General features: G+C 44.6%; 1 protein-coding gene across 1 annotated transcript; it reads left to right on the forward strand.

Annotated features, from left to right (window-relative positions):
• The first annotated feature begins 7,309 nt into the window (after positions 1 to 7,309).
• LOC124007998 (zinc finger protein 239-like) lies at positions 7,310 to 11,026 on the forward strand. The gene is made up of 2 exons (XM_046318917.1): positions 7,310 to 7,876; positions 8,811 to 11,026. The coding sequence occupies exons 1-2, from the start codon at positions 7,570 to 7,572 to the stop codon at positions 9,596 to 9,598; spliced, it is 1,095 nt and encodes a 364-aa protein (XP_046174873.1). The 5' UTR covers positions 7,310 to 7,569; the 3' UTR covers positions 9,599 to 11,026.
• The last annotated feature ends 181 nt before the right edge of the window (positions 11,027 to 11,207 follow it).

Here is an 11,207-nt window from a genome sequence, read left to right on the forward strand (position 1 = left end):
TAATGATAATAATACAAAGTATGTCACTGTCTTCCCTGTTATCCCGTTATCTGTAACCCGCTCAGATCTAATCAATGCTCAACGGGATGACCCCACGTTGGAAGAGTTGCGTGATCAAATTGTGCCTATAGAACAGTTGGGAGATGTCGCCCATGGCTATTTTCTCCAAGAGGATGTCCTGATGAGAAAGTGGGTGTCTCATGATAGTGTTTTTCTGGGGGAGGCAATTAGTCAAGTTGTTGTACCAGTTAAGCTTCGTGAGTTGGTGTTGGAAACTTCTCACAGCGACGTTGCTGGACATATGGGGGTGAGGAAAACCTACAATCGCATATTAAGACATTTCTTTTGGCCTAGATTAAAGAGGGATGTTTCTGATTTTATCAAAACTTGTCACACCTGTCAATTAACTGGTAAGCCTAATCAAGCTATTAAACCAGTACCATTGTTTCCTATTCCTGTACTCAGCCAACCTTTTGAGTATCTGATTATTGACTGTGTGGGTCCTCTGCCTCGTTCTAAAAAGGGTAGCAGTTACCTGTTCACTGTGATGTGTCAGACCACTAGGTTTCCTGCTGCCTATCCTCTCCGATCTATCACGACTAAATCGGTGTTAAAAGCTTTGACTCAGTTTCTCTCATTGTTTGGAATCCCTAAGGTCATTCAGAGTGATCAAGGATCTAATTTTACCTCTAATCTGTTTGGTCAGGTTCTTCAACAGCTCCATATTAAACACAATGTGTCTAGCGCCTATCACGCGCAGTCAAGGAGCACTGGAACGTTTCCATCAAACACTTAAGTCTTTGTTGAGAGCTTATTGTACTGAGATGGATAAGGATTGGGAGGAGGGGTTGCCTTGGTTACTGTTAGCCGCTAGGGAAGTTTCACAGGAGAGCACAGGTTTCAGTCCAAATGACCTTGTGTTTGGACATAGGGTGCGTGGACTTTTATCTGTTCTCCAGGATGACTGGAAGTCTCCCGAGCCTCCTCAGTCCCTGTGTTCGTATGTGTGTGATTTCCGGCGACGGCTGTATGCCGCTGGTGAAATGGCTAAAGAGAAGTTATCATCTTCACAGGAGAGGATGAAGGGCATATTTGATCGCCGAACTGAGCCTCGTCACTTTAGTCCAGGTGACCAGGTTCTTGCTCTGCTGCCAATTGTTGGTTCTCCTTTTCAAGCCAAATTTCAAGGTCCATATACAGTGGTGCGCCAGTACACTGAGCAAAATTATCTAGTTGCCACTCCAGAACGGAGGAAAGCACACCAGCTGTGCCATGTAAATCTGTTAAAACCCTATTATGCACGTTCCTCTGAGACTGAACAGTGGGATTCTACAGAGGACGGTAAACCTGTTCTTTTGGCTGATACCGTTGTTTCCTTGGGTTCTTGTCGTGCTAGATCTGTGCATGAGGAGGAAGATGTTCCTGGTCCTGACGATTGTATATTGCAGGGTAGATTGAAAAATTCAGAAACACTGGATATTTTAGACAGTCTTCTCACTCACCTACCTGTTGATGAGCGGAAAGAGATGGTTGGTCTGATTCAGAGATTTCCAGGTTTATTTTCTGATACACCTACACGTACAAACTTAATAGAACATGATATTGACATTGGAGGTGCTGACCCCATTCGTCAGCGGTTCTATAGAGTTTCTTCAGAGAAACTACGTTGTCTGGATGCTGAGGTCAAGTACATGCTGGAGAGTAAGATAGCAGAGCCTTCTTTCTCCAGTTGGGCTTCTCCCTGTATCTTGGTCAGTAAACCGGATGGAACAAAACGTTTTTTGTACGGACTACCGTAAGGTAAACAGTGTCACAAAGCCAGATTCATTTCCTCTTCCTCGGATGGAGGACTGTGTTGATCAAGTCGGTGCAGCTAAGTTTGTGAGCAAATTTGACCTGTTAAAAGGCTATTGGCAGGTGCCACTGACGAGTAGGGCACGTGAAATCTCTGCCTTTATTACACCCTTTGGTCTGTACTCGTATTCAGTTATGAGTTTCGGTCTGCGCAATGCACCTGCCACTTTTCAGCGACTTATGAACAGGGTTGTCGCCGGTCTGACCGGGTGCGCTGTTTATTTGGACGATGTAGTGATCTATGCAGATACTTGGGAAGAACATCTGTCCCGTATTCAAGCCTTGTTCGAACGTCTGGCTGCGGGTCGCCTCACAATCAATCTGGCAAAATGTGAGTTTGCTCAGGCGACCGTTACATACCTTGGAAAAGTGGTTGGGCAGGGTGAAGTGCGTCCTGTTCGGGCTAAAGTGGTGGCTATTGATGCTTTTCCACCACCAACTACTAAAAAGGAACTGATGCGTTTCTTGGGCATGATTGGTTATTACCATAGTTTTTGTAATAACTTCTCTACTGTGGTCGCTCCTTGACAGATATGCTGAAAGCTAAGGCTGTTTACGTTTGGTCTACTCGTTGTCAACACGCTTTTGAAGATTCAAAGAGGTTGCTTACCTCAACTCCAGTGCTGGCTGCTCCTCGCATGGATTTGTCATTTACCTTGCAGGTGGATGCTAGTCATGTGGGGGCAGGTGCAGTTTTGCTGCAAGCAGATGTGTCTGGGATTGAGAGGCCTGTTAGTTTCTTTTCTAAAAAGTTTAACGATTATCAGTTGAACTATTCGGTTATTGAAAAGGAAGCGCTAGCACTCATTTGGGCGCTACAACACTTCGAAGTGTATGTCGGGTCGGGGGTAGTACCTATTTTGGTCTACACCGACCATAACCCCTCACTTTTTGAGGTCCATGATGTGTCCAAACCAGAGGATAATGCGATGGTGTTTATTTTTACAATCATTCCATCTCGATGTGAGGCACATCCGGGGGACTGAAAACGTGATTGCTGATGCGCTCTCTCATGCGCCCTGTTCCTAATGTTTACGTGACTGACCATTGTTTCGTATTGTCATGTTCTCTCTGTCCTGTCTGCTCCCTCCTGGTCTTGTTTTCTTTCCTCTTAAATGTTGCTTCCTGTGCGAAGGTTGCTGAGGTCTGGGGAGGAGGTTGGCTGGGGCAAATTGTAAGTGTGAACACGTAAACCCTCATCAATTTGGGGCACAGAGGCCTGTGTCAATTTGGGACGCAGAGTCCTGTGTCAATTTGGGACGCAGAGGCCTGTGTCAATTTGGGACGCAGAGGCCTGTGTCAATTTGGGACGCAGAGGCCTGTGTCAATTTGGGACGCAGAGGCCTGTGTCAATTTGGGACGCAGAGGCCTGTGTCAATTTGGGACGCGGGAGGCCTGTGTCAATTTGGGACGCGGGAGGCCTGTGTCAATTTGGGACGCGGGAGGCCTGTGTCAATTTGGGACGCGGGAGGCCTGTGTCAATTTGGGACGCGGGAGGCCTGTGTCAATTTGGGACGGGGAGGCCTGTGTCAATTTGGGACGCGGGAGGCCTGTGTCAATTTGGGGCGCGGGAGGCCTGTGTCAATTTGGGACGCGGGAGGCCTGTGTCAATTTGGGACGCGGGAGGCCTGTGTCAATTTGGGACGCGGGAGGCCTGTGTCAATTTGGGACGCGGGAGGCCTGTGTCAATTTGGGACGCGGGAGGCCTGTGTCAATTTGGGACGCGGGAGGCCTGTGTCAATTTGGGACGCGGGGGCCTGTGTCAATTTGGGACGCGGGGGCCTGTGTCAATTTGGGACGCGGGGGCCTGTGTCAATTTGGGACGCGGGAGGCCTGTGTCAATTTGGGACGCGGGAGGCCTGTGTCAATTTGGGACGCGGGAGGCCTGTGTCAATTTGGGACGCGGGAGGCCTGTGTCAATTTGGGACGCGGGAGGCCTGTGTCAATTTGGGACGCGGGAGGCCTGTGTCAATTTGGGACGCGGGAGGCTGGTATGTTGTTCCGGGGTCCTTGTTGGTCCCCGGTTTTATGGGGGGGAATGTGATGACCCTCCCACTCTGTCTGCCGTATTCTGTCTTTGTTCTTGTTTCCTTATTAGGATGCCGGTGGGCGGAGTTGAGAGGGTCGTCAGCTACATGGGAAACACCTGGGCCAGGTGTCTCCCAGGATAAATGGACCTCTTCCACATTCATGGAGGAGACTCTCTCCATGCAGACACCTGTTGTAGATTGTGGTGTGGTTCTTGGTGGCCTTTTGTTTGTTTGCTTTGGCACCTTTCAACACCCTGCATTATCACATTCATGCATGCAAAACACTCACTTACACTACGGACTACTGATTACACACACCATTGGATATTTTCCTTAGTTGCTTTAGTTAATAAATATATCTTTTGTTACTCCTTATCTCCACGTTGTCTCCCTTTGTTACGGGCTTTGAGCCGGTTCGTGACAAAATGTCTTTGGCTAAGGTGTATGTAAACTTCTGACTTCAACTGTTTTTATACTGAACAAAAATATAAACGCAACATCCAAAAATGTTAATGATTTTACTGAGTTACAATTGATATAAGGAAATCAGTCAATTAAAATAAATGAGGCCCTAATCTATGGATTTCACATGACTGGGCAGGGGTGCAGCTATTGTTGGAGGCGGCTTATGGTAGAGAAATTAACATAAATTCTCTGGCAACAGCTCTGGTGGACATTCCTGCAGTCAGCATGTCAATTGCACGCTCCCTCAAAACTTGAAACAACTTTGGCATTGTTTTGAGTGTGAAAATACTGCACAGTTTAAAGTGGCCGTTTATTATCCACATCACAAGGTGCACCTGTGTAATGATTATTCTGTTTAATCGGCTTCTTGATATGCAACGCCTGTCAGATGGATGGATTATCTTGGCAAAGGAGAAATGCTACCCAACAATCAATCAATCAAATGTATTTATGAAGCCCTTTTTACATCAGCCGATGTCACAAAGTGCTATACAGAAACTCAGCTTAAAACCCCAAACATCAAGCAATGCAGATGTAGAAGCACGGTGGCTAGGAAAAACTCCCTAGAAAGGAACCAGGTTCTGAGGGGTGGCCAGTCCTCTTCTGGCTGTGCCGGGTGGAGATTATAACAGTACATGGCCAAGATGTTCAAACGTTCATAGATGACCAGCAGGGTCAAATAATAATAATCGCAGTGGTTGTAGAGGGTGCAACAGGTCAGCACCTCAGGAGTAAATGTCAGTTGGCTTTCCATAGCTGACATTTACTCCTGAGGTGCTGACCTGTTGGTTCTGTAGCCGCAGGCAGAACAGTTGAAACTGGAGCAGCAGCACGACCAGGTGGACTGGGGACAGCAAGGAGTCATCAGGCCAGGTAGTCCTGAGGCATTGTCCTAGGGCTCAGGTCCTCCGAGAGAAGAGAGAAAGAGAGAGTTAGAGGGAGCATACTTAAATTCACACAGGACACCGGATAAATCAGGAGAAATAGTCCAGATATAACAGACTGATCATAGCCCCGACACAAACTATTGCAGCATAAATACTGGAGGCTGAGACGGGAGGGGTCGGGAGACACTGGCCCTGTCCGACAATACCCCCAGACTGGGCCAACCAGGCAGGTTATAACCCCACCCACTTTGCCAAATACTAGAGGGATATCTTCAAACCACCACCTTAGTACACTGGGACAAAGCCAAATATAGCCCACAAAGATCTCCCCCATGGCACAAACCCGAGGGGGGCGTCAACCCGGACAGGAAGATCACGTTAGTGACTCAACCCACTCAAGTGACGCACCCCTCCTAAGGATGGCATAGAAGAGCACCAGTAAGCCAGTGTCTCAGCCCCTGTAATAGGGTTAGAGGCAGAGAATCCCAGTGGAGAGGGGAACCAGCCAGGCAGAGACAACAAGGGCGGTTCGTCGCTCCAGTGCCTTTCTGTTCACCTTCACACCCCTGGGCCAGACTACACTCAATCATATAACCTACTGAAGAGATGAGTCTTCAATAAAGACTTAACAGGGACGTAAACAAATGTGTGCACAACATTTGAGAGAAATAAGCTTTTTGTGCATATGAAACATTTCAGGGATCTTTTATTTTGGCTCCTGAAACATGGGACCAACAGTTTACATGTTGCATTTATATTTTTGAGTATAATTGACGGGACGCTTCTTCAACAACGACAACCCTTCTAGCCATGACTGGCTACCTTTATAGAGCCCCATCGGGGAGGTGTCATAATACCCTTAAAACCTAGCGGTCAAACAGGGAAATTGTTCCAATCGTTTTTCCACCATTAATTTGTCCCATAAGGGATTTTAGAAACAGTTTTTTGTGTAGGCTTACACTGGCGTGACGCTTTGATTCCCATTTAAATCTCTCGGACAAGGTGACTTTCATCAATATTTTCGGCTCTATTTACATTAAAGTATCATGCAAACTACACATCCCTGCAAACTCCTGCATGTCATCTCTAACAGACACCTTTGCTAACAGGTATTGTGTTAATTTAAAACCTGCACAGACAGTTCAGAATTGTCCATTTAAAGAAATGTAGGCAATGTATTAATTACTACATTTAGTTAGTTCATCCCAATATTTTTACCTTTGCCTCGATTCGGTGGTCTCAGCCAGATCCTTATGGCATTTGTTGTTATTTGTTATAGCCACATTAGCAGCGAATTTCATTTTGATGGGGTAAATACTGCAGAATACTTTTAGAAATCACATTGTCCTAGAAAAATTTACACGGTTGTCAAAACTTCCGCCAGGGTAAGCCTACATACATTTACATTTAAGTCATTTAGCAGACGCTCTTATCCAGAGCGACTTACAAATTGGTGCATTCACCTTATGACATCCAGTGGAACAGTCACTTTACAATAGTGCATCTAAATCTTAAAGGGGGGGGGGGGGTGAGAAGGATTACTTATCCTATCCTAGGTATTCCTTAAAGAGGTGGGGTTTCAGGTGTCTCCGGAAGGTGGTGATTGACTCCGCTGTCCTGGCGTCGTGAGGGAGTTTGTTCCACCATTGGGGGGGCCAGAGCAGCGAACAGTTTTGACTGGGCTGAGCGGGAACTGTACTTCCTCAGTGGTAGGGAGGCGAGCAGGCCAGAGGTGGAGAGCCCTTGTTTGGGTGTAGGGCCTGATCAGAGCCTGGAGGTACTGAGGTGCCGTCCCTCACAGCTCCGTAGGCAAGCACCATGGTCTTGTAGCGGATGCGAGCTTCAAGTCCTTATTAAGTGTTTCTAAAATCCCATATGAATGGTGGAAAAACGATTGGAACCATTTTCCTGTTTGTATTATGACTCATACTGAGGTAATCTATTATTTAATGAAATTAAGGAAAAAGAAAACGTTTCCCTCAACTGCGTTACCTAATTCAGTCAGCAGTACCAACTCCAGTCGGCAGAAGGCGATATGCGTCTTTCAGCCGACGATACCAGTGTGACGTACAATCCAGTTAACCGGACGCTTATTCAACAACAACAACAGCAGCTAGTCAGCCACCACGGTAGCTTGCTAGCCAACATAGCCGAAGCATTGGATATCTTTAGATCATTTCCTTCTATATTAGCCACTGTGTTTTAAAACCACTTCTGTCGTCGTAAAGTTAGCTAGTTACCCCCTTTCATTTCATATTTACGTTGCTATAGCTAGCTGGGTAGCTAAAACAGCCTAGTCGCTCAGGCTAACTAACTTGCCAACCTCTCTGAGCATGAGTTTACTAAAATACTCTCCATCTGCTAAAGAAGAGGGTGTCTGCTGGACGGTGAAAGAAGCTCTGGGGCTGGACATTGTCGTAAAAGAGGAGGAGGAAGAGGATGTTCCAGTGAAAAAAGAAAATAAAGAAATTCCTGTGAAAGAAGAGGAAGGAGAGTTCAGAGTGAAAGAGGAGGAGGATGTTACTGTGAACGAAGAGGAGAAAGAGAAGGAACAGGATACCGTTTTTGGAGTGAAGGAGGAGGGGGAGATAACTGTCACATTGAAAGAGGAGGATGAGACTGGAGATCTGATTAACACCGGTAAGTACTATATTAAAAACAGGGGCACAAATTCTGAAGTTGTTGAACTAATGTGTGGTTTTATAGCAGCATTCCACTGACGTTGTAGGCTACACTTGAATATGTTGTTCTGTACTGTATTGTTAAAGCTACACTGTAAGATGTATATGCGGTCAAATAGTGGGCCACCAACAAAATGCATGAATCAAATGCGGGTGGAACGTTCCAACAGAAATCTGTTCCAAAAACTTCTGAAGTTACAAGGATGCCAATAAACAACTCATACAGAGTAGCATGATAAATTCACCTCGCTAACTAGCTGCCGAATAAGCATCAAATCACCACGTAGCTTATTATTGATTGTCCATAGGAGCCCAGAGCGCGGACAGACATTTTTCGGAAATAATGGTGGTGAGTGAAAAACTTAATTAAATTCCACTCTCCTTACCCGGTATCTTAGTCTGCCGCTATACAAATTTGTATGCTTTGTTGGCAACCTTGTTATTTACGAAGTTTTGGGACAGATTCCCGGTGGAACGTTCCACAAATTATACCAACCCATCAAATGCATCCAATGATATTGATTTAGCTAAATACTGTTGTCCACAATATCTATTATTTTAGTGCTCTGCTCAGCCTAAAAACGAACCTAATAAACCAGACTCTAATACCAGGTCTTGGTATACACTATACAGTCTGCAACATAGCACTGCAAACAATTTATTAGGCAACCTAAAAACATGACTCTCCATGAGAGCAAGATTACATTTGAAGTTCTACATTATAATTATTATTATGGCCATCAAGTTTTTTAAATTGATGAAATGTTATGAAAACTGACTTCAGGTAATTGAGGGACCTAAGTTCTGGATTAAACCTCATAGGAAGACAGTTTTATCATGTGTAGGTTTCATTCAGGTCTCTGTTGAACTAAATACTCTGTTTTCTTTGGCAGAAGAGAGACCAGACTCTCACTCTGACAGCGCGGAGAGTCCTTCAGGGGAACCAGATGCAGAGACGTCCAAACCAGCGAGACGATACCACTGTTCCCAGTGTGGAAAGAGTTTTACTCAGTTAAGGGGCCTGAAAATGCATCGGAGAATACACACAGGAGATACACCTTACCACTGTATCCACTGTGGAAAGAGTTTTAGATGGTTAGGAAGCCTAAAGGACCATAAGAGAATACACACAGGAGAGAAGCCTCACCACTGCTCCGAGTGTGGAAAGCGTTTTACCCGATTACTACACCTGACATCACATCAAAGGACACACACAGGAGAAAAGCCTTTCCCATGTTCCCAGTGTGGAAAGGGTTTTACCCAGTTAGGGAGCCTGAAGGAGCATGAGAGAATACACACAGGAGAAAGCCCTTTTCCATGCTCCCAGTGTGGAAAGAGTTTTACCCGTTTAAGGAGCTTGAAGGGGCATGAGAGGACACACACAGGAGAAAGGCCTTTCCAATGTTCCCAGTGTGGAAAGGGTTTTAACCGAATAGGGAGTCTGAAGGAGCATGAGAGGACACACACAGGAGAAAAGCCTTTCCAATGTTCTCAGTGTGGAAATAGATTTACCCGGTTAGGGAACCTGAAAGGGCATGAAAGAATACATACAAAACCACAGGAGGAGGAGGAGGAGGAGAAGAAATACCATTGCTCTCATTGTGGAAAGAAATTTTTCAGATCAGAGGACCTGAAAACACATGAGAGGATAGAGAGGCTGTGTTCTGACTTAAGTTTTTGACTGAGAATGTGTGTTTTTGTTCATGCTACATGAAATCAAATTGTAAATGCAAAAGCTTGCTAAAAAATAGGCCTACATTTGTTTTTCATTTTTAACCTCGAGGCATACAGGATGGTTCTCAATATGCATACGTTCTCTTGAGTACTTTCTTGTGAGGATGAATGTGGAGAAGGCATAAAACATTTGATTTGAGAAGCAATCACACCCCCCGCACTGTGTTACATCACGCTGCATCTCCCCATTCACTGAGCCTTCTTCCAGCCAGGACAATGGAAACAATAGAGATGAAAAAAAGATAGACACAAAGCAAATCTTTTACTTCATAATTATCAGCTAGATATATGTGAATCGTAATCTAACTATCCATCTAGCTAGTAAACAGGCAAAAATGATCTAAAACGAATGTTATGCAAGGTAGATGTCAATTCTTCATGGTTTGCTAGCTAGCCAGTTAGTCCTATTGACTTACACTGAACCTTGCTTTTTCTAGGCAGGACAATGGCAAGAGACGAAACAAGATATACACAAAGCAAATGTTTTACTTCATAACTATCAGCTTGCTATATGTGAATCGTAGTAATATATATATATATTTTTCTTTTTACCTTTATTTAACCAGGCAAGTCAGTTAAGAACACATTCTTATTTTCAATGACGGCCTGGGAACAGTGGGTTAACTGCCTGTTCAGGGGCAGAACGACAGATTCGTACCTTGTCAGCTCGGGGATTTGAACTTACAACCTTCCGGTTAATAGTCTAACGCTCTAACCACTAGGCTACCCTATAACAAGCAAAAATGACCTAAAACCAATGTGATCAAGGTAGATGTCAATTCTTTGTGGGTAGCTAGCTAACAATTCTTTGTGGCTATCTGGCTAGCTAACAGTAGTAGCTAGCATGTTATCTCTATTGATTTACTATGGGCTTAGGACCTACGCACACTACAGTGGGTATTGTAGGCAGGTAACCATGCCAAAATTAACACTGCGTGTATTTATTCACGTAGCAAGATAAAATATTGCAGCCAGGCAACATATGAGATGTGAATAGGCAACATTTCATTCCAAAGTTGGAGTATATTTTCTCTTTCTTCAGCTCAAATAATGGTCTCCATTGAGTTCAAGAAAATTTGAGAAACATCTACGGTGTCTTCAGAAAGTATTCGCACCCTTTGACTTTTTCCACATTTTCTTGTTACAAAATGAGATTAAAGTGGATTTAGTTGTCAACAATTGACACAAAATAATCAGTCAAAGTGGAAGAAAATGTGTTACTTTTTATTAATGGAAAATAAGACACTAATATAGGTTGGTAGGCCTCCTTGCTCGCACACGCTTTTTCAGTTCTGCCCACAAGTTTTCTATAGGATTGAGGTCAAGGCTTTGTGAAGGCCACTCCAATACCTTGACTTTGTTGTCCTTTAGCCATTTTGTCTTGAGATGTTGCTTCAATATATCCATATAATTGTCCTTCCTCATGATGCCATCTATTTTGTGAAGTGCACCAGTCCCTCCTGCAGCAAAACATCACTGCTCTAGAGGAGATCTGCATGGAGGAATGGGCCAATATACCAGCAACAGTGTGTGAAAACCTTGTGAAGACTTACAGA

The sequence above is a fragment of the Oncorhynchus gorbuscha genome, linkage group LG21 (genome assembly GCF_021184085.1).
Source record: "Oncorhynchus gorbuscha isolate QuinsamMale2020 ecotype Even-year linkage group LG21, OgorEven_v1.0, whole genome shotgun sequence".
NCBI lineage: Eukaryota > Metazoa > Chordata > Actinopteri > Salmoniformes > Salmonidae > Oncorhynchus > Oncorhynchus gorbuscha.

Excerpts from the sequence above, each read along its gene's own strand:
- LOC124007998 (XM_046318917.1), top strand. The coding sequence starts at position 7,570 with ATGAGTTTACTAAAATACTCTCCATCTGCTAAAGAAGAGGGTGTCTGC. Across the intron at positions 7,877-8,810 it reads TGGAGATCTGATTAACACCG|AAGAGAGACCAGACTCTCAC; the intron begins GTAAGTACTATA and ends TTTCTTTGGCAG.